General features: G+C 36.8%; 1 protein-coding gene across 5 annotated transcripts in view; it reads right to left on the bottom strand.

Moving 5' to 3' along the window:
• The window catches only part of RPS6KA6 (ribosomal protein S6 kinase A6), a 191772-nt gene that overhangs the window by 131666 nt on the left and 36396 nt on the right, over window positions 1–23710 (bottom strand). For all 5 annotated transcript variants that reach the window (XM_055563519.1, XM_055563522.1, XM_055563523.1 and 2 more), the window contains one exon: window positions 17982–18041. In XM_055563519.1, coding sequence (XP_055419494.1) covers window positions 17982–18041 — 60 coding nt within the window. The remainder of the gene's footprint in view (window positions 1–17981; window positions 18042–23710) is intronic.

Raw genomic sequence — 23710 nt, 5'->3', positions numbered from 1 at the left:
AGGTAATAATGAACTTATCAGTGATCCATTTTTTTCCTAAGAGTGAATCATCTTTGAAAAAAATTTTCCTATCTTGGTATAATAATGTTGTATTATTAATATCTTATCTTCTCATGATACTTAGCTTCTCATAATACTCTTTTATTCTTTATTTACTCACTCAAAAAATCAAGAACACTCATAAAGCACATGCTATGCATTAGTTACTAAGCTATATACTGGGACTTGAGGACTTGAGGAAAGTGAATGCAATCAGAAATATCATTTTCCTTAACAAGACAAAAAGGTATATAATATATAATGGGCTGAAACATGTCCCCTAAAATACATATGCTGAAGTCCCACAGTACCACAGAATGTAACTGTATTTGGAGATAGGGTGTTTAAAGGTCAACAGGGTGGGCCTTAGTCCAATATGACTGGTGTTTTTATAAAAGGAAGAAATCAGGGCACAGATACACACACAGGAAAAAGCATGTGAAGGCACAGCGATCTACAAGTCAAGACAGCCGTCTACAAGTCAAGCAGAGATGCCTCTGAAGAAACCACTCCTGACAACATCTTGAACTTATAGGCTCTAGAATTGAAAGAAAACAACTTTGTTGTTTAAGTCACCTAGTATGTGGCACTTAGTTATGACAGCCCTAGAACACTAATACACAGTACCTAATTTTAGTTAATCTGCATAAAAAAAGTTGGTAATGTAAAATTAAGATTTAATAACTTTGAAATAGGGACTAATATTTGTTTTCAACATCAAATGACAAATTTTAGGCAAGGATAATTATGAGTTAGAAATTTTTTTTTGGAACATCATAGTGATTATTGATAAACAGAAAAACTATAAAGGTTCAACTGCAAGCAAAATAATATGTTCTGACATTTAAAATTTGTGTTCATGTTTTTCAATTTAGGGAGCCAACAATGTTTTAACACTGGAAAAACATACTGATAAAGTATAAAGCAAACTACCAAATACACTACTGCTCCATTTTTTGACAACTGATTTTAATAGGAGGAAGAAATCACATGTTAATCAGAAGGAGAAAGATCTGATGACAATCTATTAGGAAACCATACTTCTATTACAACTGTTTCATAGGACTGTGGAACTGAGCATTGATATCTCCAGAAAACACATCAAAACAAAAGAAGAGAGATTTTTAAAGTCTAAATTTGGGGTTTTAATGTAATAAAGCAACATCCACTTGTTTGCTTTATTGGTGGGTTGATAGGCTAGTTTTATCAATCTGAAATTTCAAGAAGCACTTAAACTACAGATCTGTTAAAACATACATGCAGAAATCTGGAAAAGAATCTTGATGTACCCTTGTCACAGAGTGAATAATCCAGGATCACTGTAAACCAAATGAAGTATCATCATACTTTGAAATAAGAATAACGGCAAAAATGTAAATGTCAAAACACCACTAGAGTGGACTAAAACAGATCAGATGATGTACATGTTGGAAAGTAATTGTAGAATACTTAGCCTTGCAAAATTGTATCAATTTGTATTGGTGACTGAAAAACAAGTGTGGCAAACTGGTTCCCACCTAGGTCAGTTTATTCTACTTTTTTTATTAGAATTGGCTCTTTAGTTCCCTCATATATAAAATGGGAATAACCCTGCCCAAACCATTTCAGATCTTGGTTATAAGATTCAACTAAGAAGTTTGAAAACCACAAAACATCTATAACAATTAAAGTTATTAAACTTATTTGTACTATTAACCTTTGCATACCTCATGATGCAGCATGTTACTCCACTTTACAGTAGTTGTCCATTAGCATTTAGTTGAACCATAATTTTCTTTAAGAGTTTTGTGAGTTTGTAGTATAGTGGCTCCATTAAAAAAAAAAAGTGGGAGGGGAATAAATGAATAAAAAGCAGAAGCAAGCATCAACTTTGAAAGGGAAATACTGAAGCACAACAAAGCTAAATGGAAAGATAAACAGAAGAAGGAAAAACAAACCATATAGGAAAAAGGCACTTCAACTTAACATATTCCCCACTTATGGCTACATATAAGTTTAAGTAAAACACACTTCTGAGAGAGTATTTAAAGGATTCTTATGAGAGAAACGTCAATAATGGTTTTTAAAATTAGAAATTAGGGCTTAAAAATATCAGGAATCAGTTTTGTCCTTTTGAATATATATTTTCAGTTAAATGTAACATCTACATCTCTGTAATAAAAATGTAAATCAATTTAAAGTCTTTTGAAAAGGGGGGATTAGCTCAAGATGGAAGAGTAGAAGGATTACTCTCACCCTTTCTGTGAGAGCACTGGAATCACAACTAACTGCTGAATAACCATCAATACAAAAACGTTGGAACCTACCAAAAAAGATACCCAAAAACAAAGGAGAAACCACAGCAAAATGGAAGGAGGGACACAATCACAACAGAATCAAATCCCATATCCACCAAATGCGTGACCCACAAACTGGAAAACAATTACACCACAGAAGTTCTCCCACTAGAGTAAAGGTTCCAAGCCCTCTGTCAGGCTTCACAACCTGGGTTCAACAATGAGAAGAGGAATCCCCAGCATCTGACTTTGAAGGCCACTGGGATTTGACTACAGGAATTCAGCAGGACAGGGGAAAACAGAAATTCCACTCTTAGAGGGCACACACAAAGTCTTACGTGTGCAAAAGGTAATAACCCCATAAGGGACCAGGTCAAACTGATCTGCTAGTATTAAAGGGTCTCCTGCAGAGGTGAGGGGTGGCTGTGTCTCACTTCAAGGACAAAGATGCTAATAGCAACAGTTCTGGGAAAGATTCACTGGCATGAGCCCTCCTGAAGGGCACCATTAGCTCCATCAAACAACTTGTAGGCTCCAGTGCTGGACAGAGTCAGGCCAAACAACCAACGTGAAGGGAACAAAGCTCCAGTCATCAGCATACAAGCAGATTAAAGTTCTACTGAGTACAGCCTTACCCAATAGGGAAACAAAACCCAACTGTACCCACCACCAGTCCCTCCCATTAGGAAGATTCCACAAGCCTTTTATATAGCCTCATCTATGAGGAAACAGACACCAGAAGCAGAAGAACTACAATTCTGAACTCTGTGGGGCAAAAACCACAACTGAAGTGAGTTAAACAAAATGAAACGGCAAAAGATTATGTCCCAGATGAAAGAACAAAATAAAACCCCAGTAATCAACCAAGCGAAGTGAAGACGGGCAACATTCTGGAAAAAGATTTCAGAAAAATGATAGGGAAGATGATCCTGGATCTCAAAGAAAGAAGGCAAGGACTGGGAAGATGTAAAAAATGCTCAAAGACCCAGAAGAACTAAAGAACAAACAAACAGAGATGAACAATACAATAACTGAAATGAAAAATACTTTAGATGGAATCAATAACAGAATAACTGAGTCAGAAGATAAGTAACCTGGAAGACAGAATGGTAGAAATTATTGCCATGAAACAGAATAAAGGATGCTTGGGGCTGGTGCACTGGGATGACCCAGAGGGATGGTATGGGGAGGGAGGAGGGAGGAGGGTTCAGGATGGGGAACACATGTATACCTGTGGCAGATTCATTTTGATATTTGGCAAAACTAATACAATTATGTAAAGTTTAAAAATAAAATAAAATTTAAAAAAAGAAAAAAGAATGAAAATAAATTAAGACAGTCTAAGACACCTCTCGGAGAAGGCAATGGCACACCACTCCAGTACTCTAGACTGGAAAATCCCATGGATGGAGGAGCCTGGTAGGCTGCAGTCCATGGGGTCGCTAAGAGTTGGACACAATTGAGCGACTTCACTTTCACTTTTTCACTTTCATGCATTGGAGAAGGAAATGGCAACCCACTCCAGTGTTCTTGCCTGGAGAATCCCAGGGGTAGGAGAGCCTGGTGGGTTGACGTCTATGGGGTCACACAGAGTTGGACACGACTGAAGTGACTTAGCAGTAGCAGCAGCAGCAAAACACGTCTAGGACAACATTACACACACCAATATTCACATTAGAAGGGTCCAAGGAGAAGGGAGAGAGAAGGACCTGAGAAAATGTCTGAAGAGATAATAGCTGAAAACATCCCTAACGTGAGAAAGAAACAATCACCTAAGTCCAAGAAGTGCAGAGTCCTAAGCAGGATAAAACCAAAGAGGAACATGCCAAGATACACAATAATAAAATTGACAAAAATTAAAGACAAAGAAAATATATTAAAAGCAACAAGGGAAAAACAAAAAATAACATACACAGGAATACCGATAAGGTTATGAGCTGATTTCTCAGCAGAAACTCTGCAGACCAGAAAGGAGTGGCAAGATATATTTAAAGTGATGAAAGGGAAGAATCTACAACCATGAATACTGTGTTCAGCAAGGCTATCATTCAGATTTGATGGAGAAGTCAAAAACTTTTCAAAGAGCAAAAGCTAAGAGAATTCAGTACTACCAGACCAGCTTTGCAACAAATACTAAAGGAACTCCTCTAGGTGGGGAAGAGACCAGCAACTTAAAAAACTTTGTACACATATAGACTGCTATATCAAAACCTCATGGGAGCAGCAAACCCCAAAACTACAATAGATACACATATATAAAAGAAAAGGCAACCCAAGCACAACACAAAAATGACCATCAAACAAAAAGAGAAAAGAATAAAACAGGAGAAGAAAAAGACCTACAAAAACAAACCCAAAACAATTAAGAAAATGACAGCAAGAAGATACATACCAGTAATTACCTTAAAGGTAAATGGATTAAGTGCTCCAGCCAAAAGATAGAAACCAGCTGAATCAATACAAAAACAAGACCTGTATATATGCTGTCTACATGAGACAGACCTACCTCAGACCTAGGGACACGAACAGACTGAAAGTGAGGGGACAGAAAAGGTAGTCCATACAAATGGAAATCAAAAGAAAGCTGGAGTAGCAATATTCATAGCAGACAAAATATACTTTAAAATGACTATTATAAAAGACAAAGAAGGACATTACATAATGATCAATGGATCAACCCAGGAAGAAGATATAAGAGTTGTAAATATATATGCACTCAACATAGGAGTACCTCAGTGTATACAGCAAATACTAACAGCCATAAAGAGAGAAACTGACAGTAATACAATGATAGTAAGGAACTTTAACACACCACTTTTATCAATGGACAAATGATCCAGACAGAAAATAAGTAAGGAAACATAGGCCTTAAATGACACATAAGACTAGATAGACTTAACTGATACTTATAGAACATTCAATTTAGAAGCAGCAGAATACATATTCTTCTCAAGTACACAGGGAACATTCTCCAAGACTGACTATATGCTGGGCCACAAAGTGAGCCTTGGTAAATTTAAGAAAATTGCAAGCATATCAAGCATATTTTCTGACCAAAACACTATGAGATTAAAAATAAACTACAAGAAAAACCTGTAAAAAAATCACAAACACCTGAAGGCTAAACAACATGCTACTAAATAACCAATGGATCACTGAAGAATTCAAAGAGGAAATCAAAGAACACCAAGAGACAAATGAAAATGAAACCACAACAATCCGAAACCTATGAGATGCAACAAAAGCAGTTTTGAGAGGGAAATTTATACCAATAAACGCTTACCTCAAGAAACAAGAAACATCTCAAATTAATAACCTAACCTTACAACTAAAGCAAGTAGAGAAAGAACAAACAAAATCCAAGTCAGTAGAAGGAAAGAAATCATAAGTTTAGAACAGAAATAAATGAAAGAGAGACAATGAAAATAATAGGAACGATCAATGAAACTAAGAGCTGGTTCTTTGAAAAGATAAAACAAAATTGTTAATCCTTTACCGGGATCATCAAGAAAAAAGGGGAGAGGATTCAAATCAATAAAATTAGAAATGAAAAAAGAGAGACTACTACAATTAACTGTATACATCACAGCAGGATCCTCTATGACCCACCTCCCAGAATATTGGAAATAAAAGCAAAAATAAACAAATGGGACTTAATTAACCTTAAAAGCTTCTGCGCATCAAAGGAAACTATTAGCAAGGTGAAAAGACAGCCTTCAGAATGGGAGAAGATAATAGCAAATGAAGCAACTGACAAACAACTAATCTCGAGAATATACAAGCAACTCCTACAGCTCAACTCCAGAAAAATAAATGACCCAATCAAAAAATGGGCCAAAGAATTAAATAGACATTTCTCCAAAGAAGACATACAGATGGCTAACAAACACATGAAAAGATGCTCAACATCACTCATTATCAGAGAAATGCAAATCAAAACCACTATGAGGTACCATTTCACACCAGTCAGAATGGCTGCGATCCAAAAGCTACAAGTAATAAATGCTGGAGAGGGTGTGGAGAAAAGGGAACCCTCTTACACTGTTGGTGGGAATGCAAACTAGTACAGCCACTATGGAGAACAGTGTGGAAATTCCTTAAAAAGCTGGAAATAGAACTGCCTTATGATCCAGCAATCCCACTGCTGGACATACACACTGAGGAAACCAGAAGGGAAAGAGACACGTGTACCCCAATGTTCATCGCAGCACTGTTTATAATAGCCAGGACATGGAAGCAACCTAGATGTCCATCAGCAGATGAATGGATAAGAAAGCTGTGGTACATATATGCAATGGAGTATTACTCAGCCTTTAAAAAGAATACATTGGAATCAGTTCTAATGAGGTGGATGAAAGTGGAGCCTATTATACAGAGTGAAGTAAGCCAGAAAGAGAAACACCAATACAGTATACTAACGCATATATATGGAATTTAGAAAGATGGTAACAATAACCCTGTGAACGAGACAGCAAAAGAGACACTGATGTATAGAACAGTCTTATGGACTCTGTGGGAGAGGGAGAGGGTGGGAAGATTTGAGAGAATGGCATTGAAACATGTAAAATATCATGTATGAAACAAGTTGCCAGTCCAGGTTCGATGCACGATACTGGATGCTTGGGGCTGGTGCACTGGGACGACCCAGAGGGATGGTATGGGGAGGGAGGAGGGAGGAGGGTTCAGGATGGGGAACACATGTATACCTGTGGCGGATTCATTTTGATATTTGGCAAAACTAATACAATTATGTAAAGTTTAAAAATAAAATAAAATTAAAAAAAATAACTGTATGCCTATAAACTAGACAAACTAGAAGAAAAGGATAAACACTTTTGACAAAATTCAAAATCTGCTTATGATAAAAACTCTCAAGAAAGTGGGCAAAGAGGGAATATATCTCAACATAATAAAGGCCATCTACAACAAACCTACAACTAACATTATACAACTGAACCTACAACTAACATCATACTCAACGATGAAAAGCTGAAAGTCATTTTCTCTAAGATCAAAACAACACAAGGATGTCTACTCTCAGCACTTTTACTCAACATAGTTTTGGAAGTAGTAGGTAATGCAATCAGAGAAGAGAAAGAAAGAAAAGGAATCCAAATTGGAAAAGAAGTAAAACAGTCACTATGTGCAGATGACATGATACTATACATAGAAAAGCCTAAAGACACTATGAGAAAACTGTTAGAACTCATCAATGAAATTGGTAAAGTTGCAATTTACAACAGAAATCTGTGGCATTTCTATACATTAAAAGATCAGAAAGAGAAATTAAAGAAACAATCCCATTTAGCATTGAAACAAAAAGAATAAAATGCCTAGGAATAAACCTACCTAAGGAGACAAAAGACCTGTACTTCTAAAACTATAAGATGCTAATAGAAGAAATAGAAGATAGCACAAACAGATGGAAAGAAAAACCATGTTCTTGGACTGGAAGAATCAATACTGTGAAAATGACTATACTACCTAAGGCAATCTACAGATTCAATGCAATCCTTAAGAAATTACCAATGGCATTTTTCACAGAACTAGAACAAAAAAAAAATCATAAAATTTGTATGGAAAGACACAAAAGACCCTGAATAGCCAAAGGAATCCCAAGTGATGGTGGGGGGTGGTGGGGGTGGGAGGAACTTGAGGAATCAGGCTCCCTGGCTTCAGACTATACTATAAAGCTATAGTCACCAACACAGTATGGCACTAGAACAAAAACAGACATATAGCTCAACAGAATCAGATTGAAACGCCAGAGATAAACCCACACACCTACAGTCAATCTATGACAAAGGAAGGAGCCAAGATTATAAAATGGTGGAAATACAGTTTAATCAACAAATGATGCTGGGTAAGCTGGAAAGCTATATGAAAAAACTGAAATTAGAACTTCCTTTAATACCATACACAAAAATAAGCTCAAAATGGATTTAATATCTAAATGTGAGACCGGACACCATAAACCACTTAGAAGAAAACATATGCAGGACACTCTCTGACATAAATTGAGCAATATATTTTTCAATCCATCCCCAGAGCAATAAAAATAAAAACAGAAAGAAACAAATGGGGCCTAATTAAATTCAAAAGCTTTTAAACAGCAAAGGAAATCATAAACAAAACAAAAAGACAACCCACAGATTGGGAGAAAATATTTGCAAATGATTTGACTGACACTGCATTTGTCTCCAAAATTTATGAACAGCTCATGGAGCTTAGCATCATGGAAACAAACAACCCAAACAAAAAATGGGCATAATACCTAAATAGATGTTTTTCCAAAGAAGACACACAGATGATCAAGAAGCATAAGAAAAGATGTTGAACATTGCTATTTATTAAAGAAATGCAAATCAAAACCACAATGAGTACCAACTCACACCAGCCAGAAGGGCTATCAACAAAAAATCTACAAAGAGTAAATGTTGCAAAGGGTGTGGAGAGAAGGGAATGCTCGTACACTGTTGGTGGGAATGTAAATTAGTATAGCCATTATGGAGAATAGTATGGAGGTTCCTTCCAAAACTAAAAATTGAGGTAACGTATGACCCTGAAATCCCACTGCTGAACATATATCCAGACTAAAACATGACCCAAAAGGATATGTGCATCCCACTGTTCATTGCAGTACTATTTACAATAACCAAGACATGGAAGCAACCTAAATACTCATTAACAGAGGAATGGATAAAAGAATGAAATAATGCCATTTGAAGCAACATGGATGGACCTAGAACTTTTCATACTGAGTGAAAAGTCAAACAGAGAAAGAGAAATATCATATGATATTGCTTATAAGAAGAATCTAAAAAGAAATGATACAAATGAATTTACAAAACAGAAACAGACTCACAGATTTAGAGAAGGAGTTTATGGTTACCTGGACAGAAAGGCTCCTCTGTTCATGGGATTTCCCAGGCAAAAATAATGGAGTGGTTTCCATTCCGTTTTCCAGCAGATCTTCCCAAAACAGGGACTGAATCCATGTCTCTTACATATCCTGCACTGGAAGGCAGGTTCTTTACCAGCTGAGTCACCAGGGAAAGCGTGAGGAAAAGGGATAGTTTGGGCCTTTGGGACTGAGATGTACACACTGTCATATTTAAAGTAGATAACCAACAAGGACCTACTGTATAGCACAGGGAACTCTTCTCAATATTATGCAACAACCTAAATGAGAAAATAATAGATATATATGTGTGTATGTATATAGATATATAGATATACATATAGATATATAGATACACATATACAAATAGCTGTGAAGAGAATAGAAACTGAAGGCAAAGGAGAAAAGGAAAGATATACCCATTTGAATGCAGAGTTCCAAAGAATACCAGGAGAGATATGAAAGCCTTCCCCAGTGATCAATGCAAAGCAATAGAAGAAAACAACAGAATGGGAAAGACTCGAGATCTCTTCAAGAAAATCAGAGATACCAAAGGAACATTTCATGCAAAGATGGGCACAATAAAGGACAGAAATGGTATGGACCTAACAGAAGCAGAAGATATTAAGAACAGGTGGCAAGAATACACAGAAAAACTATACTAAAAACATCTTCATGACCCAGATAATCACAATGGTGTGATCACTAATCTAGAGCCAGAATCCTGGAATGTGAAGTCAAGTGGGCCTTAGGAAGCATCACTATGAACAAAGCTAGTGGAGGTGATGGAGCTATTTCAAGTCTTAAAAGATGATGCAGTGAAACTGCTGCATTCAATATGCCAGCAAATTTGGAAAACTCAGCAGTGGCCACAGGACTGGAAAAGGTCAGTTTTCATTCCAATCCCAAAGAAAGGCAATGCCAAAGAATGCTCAAATTATCACACAATTGCACTCATCTCACAGGCTAGTAAAGTAATGCTCAAAATTATCGAAGCCAGGCTTCAACAGTACGTGAACCGTGAACTTCCAGATGTTCAAGCTGGTTTTAGAAAAGGCAGTGGAACCAGAGATCAAATTGCCAACATCCAACATGGAAACTGCCAACGTGGAAAAAGCAAGAGAGTTCCAGAAAAACATCTATTTTTGCTTTATTGACTAAGCCAAAGCCTTGCACTGTGCAGATCCCAACAAAATGTGGAAAATTCTTCAAGGGATGGGAATACCAGACAACCTGACCTGCCTCTTGAGAAATCTGTATGCAACAGTTAGAACTGGACATGGAACCAACAGACTGGTTCCAAATCGAGAAAGGAATATGTCAAGGCTGTATATTGTCACCCTGCTTATTTAACTTATATGCAGACTACATCGTGAGAAATGCTGGGCTGGATGAAGCACAAGCTGGAATCAAGATTGCTGGGACAAATATCAATAAACCCAGATATCCAGATGACACCACACTTATGGAAGAAAGCAAAGAGAACTAAAAAGCCTCTTGATGAAAGTGAAAGAGGAGAGTGAAAAAGTTGACTTAAAGCTCAACATTCAGAAAACTAAGATCATGGCATCCAGTCCATCTCTTCATGGCAAATAGATGGGTGAACAGTGGAAACAGTGACATACTTGATTTCTAGGGGCTCCAAAATCACTGCAGATGGTAACTGCAGCTATGAAATTAAAAGACGCTTGCTCCTTGAAAGAGAAGTTATAACCAAACTAGACATCATATTAAAAAGCAGAGATATTACTTTACCAACAAAGGTCCATCTAGTCAAAGCTATGGTTTTTCTAGTAGTCATGTATGGATTTGAGAGTTGGACTATGAAGAAAATTGAGTGCTTAAGAATTGATGCTTTTGAACTGTGGTGTTGGAGAAGACTCGTGAGAGTCCATTGGACTGCAAGGAGATCCAACCAGTCCATCCTAAAGAAAATCAGTCCTGAATATTCATTGGAAGGACTGATGCTGAAGCTGAAACTCCAATATTTTGGCCACCTGATGCGAAGAACTGACTCATTTGAAAAGACCCTGATGCTGGGAAAGATTGAAGGTGGGAGGAGAAGGGGATGATAGAAGATGAGATGGTTGGATGGCATCCCTGCCTCAATGGACATGAGTGAGTAAACTCCGGGAATTGGTGATAGACAGGGGGGCCTGGTGTCCTGCAGTCCATGGGGTCACAAAGAGTAAGACATGACTGAGCAACTGAACTGAACTGAAACATCTATATGTATGTGTGTGTGTGTGTGTGTGTGTGTGTGTGTGTGTATAAAATAAAAAGTTAAAATAAAAAGTTAAAAAAGATACAGAGACTAAAAATATTGCTGACTTTGTGCTAATGAAATCAACAAATCATCACCTTTGGAAATTCCTAGAATACTATGCTGTGCTATGCTAAGTCACTTCAGTCGTGTCCAACTCTGTGCGACCCCATAGACAGCAGCCCACCAGGCTTCTCCGTCCATGGAATTTTCCAGGCAAGAGTACCGGAGTAGGGTGCCATTGCCTTCTCTGCCCTAAAATACTAGTCGCATTAAAAATATGTACTTTATTTGAGAGAATAATAAGCATTCCATACAAACTTTAAGAGAAATGCAAATCAAAACTACAATGTGGTGTCATCTTACACCAGTGAATGGCCATCATCAAATGTTCTACAAACTATAAATGCTGGAGAGGGTGTGGAGAAAAGGAAATCCTCTAAAACTGCTGGTAGGAATGCAAACTGGTACAGTCACTATGGAGAACAGTGTCGGTATTCCTTAAAAAACTGGGAATAGAACTGCCATACAACCCAGCAATCCCACTGGTGGGCATATACTCCAAGGAAACCATCGCCAAAAGAGACACATGTACTCCAGTATTCATTGCAGCACTATTTACAATAGCTAGGACATGGAAGCAACCAAGATGTCCATCGGCCAATGAATGGATAAGGAAATTGTACATATACACAATGGAATATTACTCAGGTATACAAAAGAATACACTTAAGTCAGTTCTAATTAGGTGGATGAACATAGAGCCTATTATACAGAGTGAAGTAAGTCAGAAAGAGAAAGACAAATACTGTATATTAATGCATATATATAGAATGTAGAAGGATGCTACTGACGATCCTATGAACAGGGCAGCAAAGGAGACACAGGTGTAAAGAACAGACTTTTGGACTCTGTGCAAAAAGGAGAGGGTGGGATGATTTGAGAGAATAGCATTGAAAAGTATACATTACCATATGTAAAATAGATGACTAGTGCGAGTTCGATATTTGAAGCAAGGTACCCAAAGCCAGTGCTCTGGGACAACCTAGAGGGATAGAGTGGGAGAGATGTGGGAGGATAGGGTGACACATGTATACCTATGGCCAATTCATGTTGATGTATGGCAAAAACCATCACAATATTGTAAAGTAATTATCCTCCAAATAAAATAAATAATTTCTTTAAAAAGTGAATATAAATGGTTCAAAAGCTACCAAATATGATCATGCTTATTTTGACAACATAAAAAATTAACTCATGTCAGTCATCTACTAAAAAAGAATCCTAACATATTTTTTCTAACCTGGACAGTGTTCAGAGAAGTATAGGACTTAGGTGGTGAAATATCAGATATCTTTTACTAGTGACCTATTACTGAATACTTACCAAATGTAAAGGCTGTCTTGAGAAATGGAACAATTCTTCATAACAAATCTAGATTTATTAAAACTACATTAATTATAATTCAGCTTTGCTAATCATATGCTAGATATACAGAGTGTGGGAAGCATTTTATTTAATTTTGCTTGTTTTAATTGAAGAAATCTAATGACCATGAAAGTCTACAGCTACCATAAATGAGATGTAGCAGACTGGCTATCTAAATTAGCCAAACACAAAACAGCATCGGGCCACATAGGCAATAATATATAAAGCTCAAATTTGAAGAATACTGTTTAAAGAATCTATACATCATAGAGCAGTCTCTATAACCCACCATCATTTTTTTTAAAGCCAATCAGAAAAAGACACAGCTGCCAGAATCACACTGGAATACGTGACCACAAACCCCCCACTAAAACAATCCTATATATGAAAACATTAAAAAGATGGATGAATAATTTATATTGTTAGTGTTTCTTATCACCCATATCATTTAATTGTCACAAAACAAATGTCTAAACTATCACACAGCAAAAAATTCATGTTTTAAATCCAGAAAACTTAGGCCACAAATTAAATCAAATCCTTGAAAGTGATTCTAGGTGCTTTATTTACCAAAATTTTAGATTCCCCTTTCTAGCCACTGAAGTTGATTGCCTAATATAAATGCCATTAGAATCCAACACTATATTTTTACTGTCTTCCATTAAAACTATACGTCTTGCCTCATGTTTTAAAAATAATTTTATTAGAGTACAGTTGACTTACAATGTTGTGTTAGTTTCTGCTCTACAGCAAAGTGAATCAGCTATACATGTACATATACCCACTCTTTTTTAGATTCTGTTCCCACATAGGTCATTACAGAGTACTGAGTAGAGTTTTCTAGTAGGTTCTTGGAAGGCAGCTATGCTCACCACTATACCACCAACGCACACTCTAGTAGGTTCTTATTAGTTATCTATATATAAGAGTATGTATATGTCAAACCCAATCTCCCAATTTATCCCTTCCCATTCTTTCCCCTTTGGTAACCATAAGTTTGCTTTCTATATCTGTGACTCTATTTCTGTTTTATAAGTAAGTTCATTTGTACCACCAGCTTTAATTAAAATTAGTATTTAACTATAACCCTGTGTATATGTCTATGTGTTTACATTGGCTACACATGTACACACGCATACATACATATACACACATATAAACATCTTTTCTTCCTCCTGTGGTGTGGCATGGTATTTTCCCGCTAATTTATTAATACTAAAATATACCCTTCTCCAATATCTTTGTATTTCCTTACACTCTTTTATAAATTTCCAACATGAATATTACTATGCCTTAGCCCATATGATCCGTAGATACAGCTCAATATGGTTTTGGTATAAGTTTACATTTAATTATACTCAAAATTAACATAAAAGTTATTACATAAATTACAAAAGCTAAAATGACAACATTTTACCTCCCACCTTGTTAAACAGAACTGATATTATTGTTACATCATTAGGATCTGCAGAGAAAGCTGACTTTTGCATAGAACATTTCAAAAGAGAGTGTTGGACAAACCCAATTTAAATCTCTCTGCTGGTTCCTATCTGAGAAAAATTCACTTTAACCAGTTTCAGGGGTATAAAAGACATGAAAGATGATTTTATACAAAACTAAAAAAGAAAAGAACAGTGTTTTCCTTATTTTCCACGTCTTTGCATCTGCACAATGCACAACTGACCTAATATGAGGCACACTGGGTCATTAAGTCTTGATTCTGCTACCTGTTAGTCTTATGGCCTAGTATAAATCACAGTAACTTCTACAGGTCTCAGTAGACTTATCTATACAATGAAGGTATTATAGTATACAATGTCTGAGTCTCCTTCCAGGTTTAAAAGAACTACAATTCTATGACACATATCACAGAAATGATAATCAAAATATCAACATCCATGGGGATGTCTACTTTAGTCAAAAAGTACAAATGGAAGTGTTAGTTGCTCACTCATGTCCAACTCTATGTGACTCCATGGACTTTGGCCCTCTAAGCTCCTCTGTCCCTGGGATTCTCTAGGCAAGAATACTGGAGTGGGTAGCCATTCCCTTCTCCAGGGGATCTTCCTGACCCAGGGATTGAACCCGGGCCTCCTGCACTGCAGGCAAAATCTTTACTGTCTGAGCCACCAGGGACCCTACTTAAGTCAGACCCTCCCTAAAATCTTTTTTTTTTTTTTTTAAGTTTCAGCTGATTTTTAAATTTAATATAAATTTCTTTATTTTCATTGGAGGCTAATTACTTTACAATATTGTATTGGTTTTGCCATACATCAACATGAATCCGCCACAGGTATACACGTGTTCCCCATCCTGAACTCCCCTCCCTCTTCCCTCCCTGTACCATCCCTCTGGGTCATCCCAGTGCATCAGCCCCAAGCATCCAATATCATGCATCGAACCTGGACTGGTGATTTGTTTCATGTATGATATTATACATGTTTCAATGCAATTCTCCCAAATCATCCCACCCTCTCCCTCTCCCACAGAGTCCAAAAGACTGTTCTATACATCTGTGTCCCTTTTGCTGTCTCGTATACAGGGTTATGATTACCATCTTTCTAAATTCCATATATATGCATTAGTATACTGTATTGGTGTTTTTCTTTCTGGCTTACTTCACTCTGTATAATAGGCTCCAATTTCATCCACCTCATTAGAACTGATTCAAATGAATTATTTTTAATGGCTGAGTAATACTCCATTGTGTATATGTACCACAGCTTTCTTATCCATTCATCTGCTGATGGACATCTAGGTTGCTTCCATGTCCAGTGCTGCGATGAACATTGGAATACATGTGTCTCTTTCAATTCTGGTTTCCTCGGTGTGTATGTCCAGCAAAGGGATTGCTGGGTCATATGGCAGTTCTATTTCCAGTTTTTTAAGGAATCTCCACACAGTTCTCCATAGTGGCTGTACTAGTTTGCATTCCCACCAACAGGGTAAGAGGGTTCCCTTTTCTTCACACCCTCTCCAGCATGTATTGCTTGTAGACTTTTGGATCGCACCCATTCTGACTGACGTGCAATGGTACCTCATTGTGGTTTTGATTTGCATTTCTCTGATAATGAGTGATGTTGAACATGTGTTCATGTGTTTGTTAGCCATCTGTATGTCTTCTTCGGAGAAATGTCTATTTAGTTCTTTGGCCCATTTTTTGATTGGGCCGTTTATTTTTCTGGAATTGAGCTGCAGGAGTTGCTTGTATAGTTTTGAGATTAGTTGTTTGTCAGTTGCTTCATTTGCTATTATTCTCTCCCATTCTGAAGGCTGTCTTTTCACCTTGCTAATAGTTTCCTTTGGTGTGCAGGAGCTTTTAAGTTTAATTAGGTCCCATTTCTTTATTTTTGCTTTTATTTCCAATTTTCTGGGAGGTGGGTCATAGAGGATCCTGCTGTGATGTATGTCAGAGAGTGTTTTGCCTATGTTCTCCTCTAGGAGTTTTATAGTTTCTGGTCTTACGTTGAGATCTTTAATCCATTTTGAGTTTATTTTTTTTTCTTTTTTTTTTAATTTTATTTTATTTTTAAACTTTACATAACTGTATTAGTTTTGCCAAATATCAAAATGAATCCGCCACAGGTATACATGCGTTCCCCATCCTGAACCCTCCTCCCTCCTCCCTCCCCATTCCATCCCTCTGGGTCGTCCCAGTGCACCAGCCCCAAGCATCCAGTATCGTGCATCGAACGTGGACTGGCAACTCATTTCATACATGATATTTTACATGTTTCAATGCCATTCTCCCAAATCTTCCCACCCTCTCCCTCTCTCACAGAGTCCATAAGACTGTTGAGTTTATTTTTGTGTATGGTGTTAGAAAGTGTTCTAGTTTCATTCTTTTACAAGTGGTTGACCAGATTTCCCAGCACCACTTGTTAAAGAGATTGTCTTTAATCCATTGTATATTCTTGCCTCCTTTGTCAAAGATAAGGTGTCCATATGTGCGTGGATTTATCTCTGGGCTTTCTATTTTGTTCCATTGATCTATATTTCTGTCTTTGTGCCAGTACCATACTGTCTTGATAACTGTGGCTTTGTAGTAGAGCCTGAAGTCAGGCAGGTTGATTCCTCCAAGTCCATTCTTCTTTCTCAAGATTGCTTATGCTATTCGAGGTTTTTTGCATTTCCATAAAAATTGTGAAATTATTTGTTCTAGCTCTGTGAAAAATACCGTTGGTAGCTTGATAGGGATTGCACTGAATCTATAGATTGCATTGGGTAGTATACTCATTTTCACTATATTGATTCTTCCGATACATGAACATGGTATATTTCTCCATCTATTTGTGTCCTCTTTGATTTCTTTCACCAGTGTTTTATAGTTTTCTATATATAGGTCTTTAGTTTCTTTAGGTAAATATATTCCTAAGTATTTTATTCTTTTTCTTGCAATGGTAAATGGAATTGTTTCCTTAATTTCTCTTTCTATTTTCTCATTATTAGTGTATAGGAATGCAAGGGATTTCTGTGTGTTGATTTTATATTCTGAAACTTTACTATAAAATCTTAAGAACACTCTTCTATGTAATAAGATCTTGTAAAATGAGAGACTAGGATTACACTCCTTGCATAGAATGGCCTAATATTAAATAGTTAAGCAGTCTTTTTAAATAGTTAGAAATTTCTGAAATAATTTACATGCAATTCTTTTTGAAAACCAGGTAATAGATTTCAAATGAACTCAGGTTATCCTTTTAGTTAAATATTTTCATGTTAGAGCTCCTTTCTACCCTATAGTTAAAGACAGTCTTATTTAATTCAGAGGACTCTGAATTTTAATCCAGTTACTCATATATTGGCAATAAATATTTCATCCATTAAACTTCAAAAGGGTAAATTTCATGGCATGTAAATTATGCTCCAATAAAGTTGTTAAAAAAATTTATGGATAAGAATTTCTACCAAGCAAATCTGTCCTATACTTTGAACTACTGCTATTTTATTAAGAATTGGATTTGCTTATTAACTCACCTAAATACATTTCTTTAATTGACATAAGATTTTCTCCTTTCATACTATTCTTTGCCCTTATATTTGAAAAATGTAGCTCAATAATGTGAGTACTTACTTGGCAAGAATCTGCTTCTCCCTCTTCCATTGGCTCATCGACCATTTTAAGACCATTCACCTGAAAAATATTTTTCAAAACTGAAGTTCAAGAGTACTAGAACAAGAGTAGTAACTAAGAAAAAAATACAACCCTAGGTTGCCCCTCACAATTTAACAAGACCCACACTTAAGGAAACACAAAAGGACAAAGAACACATAGAAAGTACTTAGAAAAGGAACATTATTAATATGATTTCTGGGTTATCTTTAAGAATTCTTGAATTTCAAAGCTGTGTATTTCATTTCATATTGTTTAGAGCTTTGTTATGATTAATGAATATACTAAACATATGACCTGTATATTTTCATTAGGACTGTCCCAAATCAAATATTTATAAGACAGGAAAAATGCCTCAGAGGAAATGTATTGTGAGGATATAGTCTAAGTAAATAAGGATGGGAAAGGCATCATATAATTACACTGTTGTGAATTCCTTTCCTTTCAGTAAGTTCAATTAAATTTTGAATTACTCTACAGAAGAAATAATAAAGTATAGGAGAAAAATACAAATGGCCAAGGAAACAAAATTATTTCAACACACAAAGCTCAGTGGGTAATAATACTCTTCAAGCAATACCTCAGAAAGGAGTAAGCATGGAGAATTTAGATTAAGGGTCTGCAAGCTGTAGTCCATGGTCCAAACTGGCCCACTGTTTTTATAAATAACAGTTTACTGGAACACAGAGACATCCATTTGTTTCCATATTACCTATGGCTGCTTTCTCACTTCAACAGAAGTATTGAACAGGTCACTGAGAACCTATGCCTGCAAAGCCTAAAATATTTACTATTTGGCCCTTTACAGAAAAACTCTGTCAACCACTGGTCTCTTAAATAAGATATTTGAAAATTAAGCAACAGCAAGATGGCCTAAAAATTAAATTTTACCATTGTCTATTTATGAGTCCTCAATTTTTTTTTAATTAAAAAGAAAAGAAAGAAAACTAAACTAAATAGAGCTTCTGATGACAGCCAAGATGGAATAAGACTATCTCCCCTCTGAGTATTAACTAAAAACTCTGGACAAAACATAAAAAGCAACTACCTGAGGCCTTTAAAAACTAAGAACAAGCAGATTAGAGGGGGAAATCAAAATTTGAATAATAACTAGTACTCTAGTGAGTTTCTTGGGTTTATTTTCTACCTTTATCTCTAGATTTTGACCCAAGGATAGACTGAGTCATGGAACTACATGAAGAAAAGTTCGAGAGGACTAGAAAAAGACATACTTTTCAGCTGGTGAGCATAAAGAAAACTTCATTTCCCCACTTTTGTTTTTCTTTTTTGATTATCATTCTCGCTCCAAGGCAAGCCTCATTCATGAGAAAACCTCTGTCTCTGATTGGAGGAATCAGAAAAAGAGGTTCCTATAAGAATAATATGGGGGTAATACTTGTTCTTCTTCACTCTCTCCTTCATTTCACCCCAACAGTGCAAAGCTACATAAAAGCATGAAAGGCTAAGACTGAGATAAACTCAAATTTCTGGTCAGAGGAACAAGAATAAAAGGTCCTTGCCAATTGGTGAATCCATAAAAGAAATCACAGAGATGATAGAATGGGAAAAGGAGATTCCAAAATACTGTGTATGAACAGACACAAATCCTGTTCTCAAAAACAAACTGCACATATGTGGAAAAGAATCAGAGAGGTCTAACAAAGGCTTTGAAAACTAAACTGTTCAAGCCTCAGACTAAACCACTGAGTTAGCAAAGGCACTGCGTGGCACATGATAACGTGCTGACCCAAACACTCTGAAAACATATTTAACACAGAAACCATCATCCAGAGAGGGTGAGAAAGAACTTGGGAGTCTGAATCTAACCACACTGAATGCTGAAACAATCAAATTCAACAGGTATCAATTCCAGGATAACATAAATGTTGAAATATCTGACAAGCACTTTAAGCAGCTATTGTAATTATGTTCTTTGGGATAAAAATAAACACACCTGAATGGGAAGGTTTAAAGTTATAGGCAGAGAAAAAGAAACTATAAAATAATCAAATGTAAATAACTTTAGAACAAAAATATTATAATGTATGAGTTCAGTTTAGTTCTGTTTAGTCTCCCACTCATGTCCAACTATTTGCAGCCCCAAGGACTACAGCATGCCAGGCCTCCCTGTCCATGACCAACTCCAGAAGCTTACTCAAACTCATGTCCATCAAGTCTGTGATGCCATCCAGCCATCTCATCCTCTGTCGTTCCCTTTTCCACCTTCAATCTTTCCTATCATCAGGGTCTTTTCAAATAAGTCAGTTCTTCACATCAGGTGGCAAAAGTATTGGTGTTTCAGCTTCAGCATCAGTCCTTCCAATGAATATTCAGGACTGATTTCCTTTAGGATGGACAGATTGAATCTCCTTGCAGTCCAAAGGATTCTCAAAAATCCTCTCCAACACCACAATTCAAAAGTATCATTTCTTCACTACTCAGCTTTATTTGTACGCCAACTCTAACATCCATACAGGACTACTGGAAAAACAACAGCTTTGACTAGATGGATCTTCATTGGCAAAGTAATGTCTCTGCTTTTTAATATGCTGTTTAGGTTGGTCATAACTATTCTTTCAAGGGGTAAGTGTCTTTTAATTTCATGGCTGCATTCACCATCTGCAGTGATTTTGGAGCCCCCAAAAATAAAGTCTGCCACTATTTCCATTGTTTCCCTATCTATTTGCCATGAGGTAATGGGACTAGATGCCATGATCTTAGTTTTCTGAATGTTGAGCTTTAAGCCAACTTTTTCACTCTCCTCTTTCACTTCCATCAAGAGGCTCTTTAGTTCTTTGCTTTCTGTCATAAGGGTGGTGTCATCTCCATATCTGAGGTTACTGATTATTTCTCCTGGCAATCATGATTCCAGCTTGTGCTTCATCCAGCCCAGAGTTTCTCATGATGTACTCTGTATGTAAGTTAAATAAGAAGGGTGACAATATACACCCTTGATGTACTCCTTTCCCGATTTGGAACCAGTCTTTTGTTCCATGTCCAGTTCTAACTGTTGCTTCTTGACCTGCTACAGATTTCTCAGGAGGCAGGTCAGGTGGTCTGGGATTCCTATCTCTTGAAGAATTTCCCACAGTTTGTTGTGAAGCAGAAGTAGACGTTTTTTCTGGCACTCTCTCACTTTTTCAATGACCAATGGATGTTGGCAATTTGATCACTGCTTCCTCTGCCTTTTCTAAATCCAGCTTCGACATCTGGAAGTTCACAGTTCATATACTGTTGAAGCTGGGCTTGGAGAATTTTGAGTATTACTTTGCTAGCATGTGAGATGAGTGCCAACTGTGTGGCAATTTGAGCATTCTTTGGCATTGCCTTTCTTTGGGATTGGAATGAAAACTGACCTTTTTCAGTCCTGTGGCCACTGCTGAGTTTTCCAAATTTGCTGGCATATGGAGTGCAGCACTTTCACAGCATCATCTTTTAGGATTTGAAGTAGCTCAACTGGAATTCTGTCACATACATTAGCTTTGTTTGTAGTGATGCTTCCTAAGGCCCACTTGACTTCGCATTCCAGGATGTCTGGCTCTAGGTGAGTGATCTCACGATCGTGATTATCTGGGTCATGAAGATCTTTTTTTGTATAGTTCTTCTGTGTATTCTTGCCACCTCTTCTTAATATTTTCTGCTTCTGTTAGGTCGGTACCATTTCTGTCATTTATTGTGCCCATCTTTGCATGAAATATTCTCTTGGTATCTCTCATTTTCTTGAAGAGATCTCTAGTCTTTCCCATTCTGTTGTTTTCCTCTATTTCTTTGCATTGATCACTGAGGAAGGTTTTCTTATCTCTCCTTGCTGTTCTTTGGAACTCTGCATTCAAATGGGTATATCCTTCCTTTTCTCCTTTGCCTTGCATTTCTCCTCTTTTCACAGCTATTTGTAAGGCCTCCTCAGACAGCCATTTTGCCTTTTTGCATTTCTTTTTCTTGCAGATGGTCTTGATCCCTGTCTCCTGGACAATGTCATGAACCTCTGTTCATAGTTCTCCAGGCACTCTTTCAGATCTAGTCCCCTGAATCTATTTCTCACTTCCACTGTATAATCGTAAAGGATTTGATTCAGGCCATACCTGAATGGTCTAGTGGTTTCCCATACTTTCTTCAGTTTAAGTCTGAATTTGGCAATAAGGAGTTCATCATCTGAGCCATAGTCTTGTTTTTGCTGACTGTATAGAGCTTCTCTATCTTTGGCTGCAAGGACTATAATCAATCTGATTTTAGAACTGACCATCTAGTGATGTCCATGTGTAGAGTCTTCTCTTGTGTTGTTGGAAGAGGGTGTTTGCTATGACCAGTGTGTTCTCTTGGCAAAACTCTATTTGCTTCTGCCCTGCTTCATTGTGTACTCCCAAAGCCAAATTTGCCTGTTTCTCCAGGTATTTCTTGACTTTCTACTTTTGCATTCCAGTCCTATATGATGAAAAGGACATCTTTTTTTGCTGTTAGTTCTAGAAGGTCTTGTAGGTCTTCATAGAACCATTCAACTTTAGCTTCTTCAGCATTACTGTTTGGGGCATATACATGCATTACTGTGATATTGAATGGTTTGCCTTGGAAATGAATAGAGATCATTCTGTTCTTTTTGAGATTGTATCCAAGTCCTGCCTTTAATACTCTTTTGTTTACCATGATGTTTACTCCATTTCTTCTAATGGATTCTTGCCCACAGTAGTAGATATAATGGTCCTCTGAGTTAAATTCACCCATTCCAGTCCATTTTAGCTCGCTGATTCCTAAAATGTCAATGTTAACTCTTGCCATCTCCTGTTTGACCATTTCCAGTTTGCCTTGATTCATGCACCTAACATTCCAGGTTCCTATGCAATACTGCTGTTTACAGCATCAGACTTTACTTCCATCACCACTCAAATGCACAACTGGGTGGTATTGTTGCTTTGGCTCCGTCTCTTCGTTCTTTCTGGAATTACTTCTCCACTGATTTCCAGTAGCAAACTGGGCACCTACCGACCTGGGGAATTCATCTTTCAATGTCCTATCTTTTTGCCTTTTCATACTGTTCATGGGCAATTCAACTATGGCAATTCAATTCATACTAAATGTTAAGAGGAAAGTCTGTAGAGATAGGAAGTATATTAGTGGTTCCTTAGGGCTAGGGGATGGGAAGATGGAGATAACAACTACAAGGTAGAAGGTTTCTTTTTGATGTGACAAAAAATGTTCTAAAATTGACTGTGGTGATGATTACACATATCTGTGAATACTGTATACTAAAAACCATAAGGTTTTGCATTTTAAATGGGTGAATTATGTGGTATGTTAATTATGTTTCGATAAATCTGTCTTTTTAAAAATGGCTAGGGATTTCCCAAATTTGGTAAAAGACATAAATTTACAATTTCAAGAAGCTCAGGGAAACCCAAAAGGTATAAAATTAAAGAAAGCCATCCCAAGACATATCTTAATTAAACTACACTAAATCAAAAGAAGTTTCTAAAGCAATGAGAGAAAAACACATTACATAGACATCAAATTGAATAACAGATTTCTCTTTTTTTTTTTTAATATTTCTTATGAGACATCATGGACGTCAAAAGACAGTAAGAATATTTACCTGAGATAAATGGAAACTTATGTTAACACAAAAGCCTATACATGAATGTATATAGCAGCTTTGTTTCTAACTGCTTTTTGGAAACATTCCAGATGTCCTTCAACAT

The sequence above is a fragment of the Bubalus kerabau genome, chromosome X (assembly GCF_029407905.1).
Source record: "Bubalus kerabau isolate K-KA32 ecotype Philippines breed swamp buffalo chromosome X, PCC_UOA_SB_1v2, whole genome shotgun sequence".
NCBI lineage: Eukaryota > Metazoa > Chordata > Mammalia > Artiodactyla > Bovidae > Bubalus > Bubalus kerabau.
Note: the sequence above shows the minus strand (reverse complement) of the source record. Positions and strands in the feature narration are given on the sequence as shown.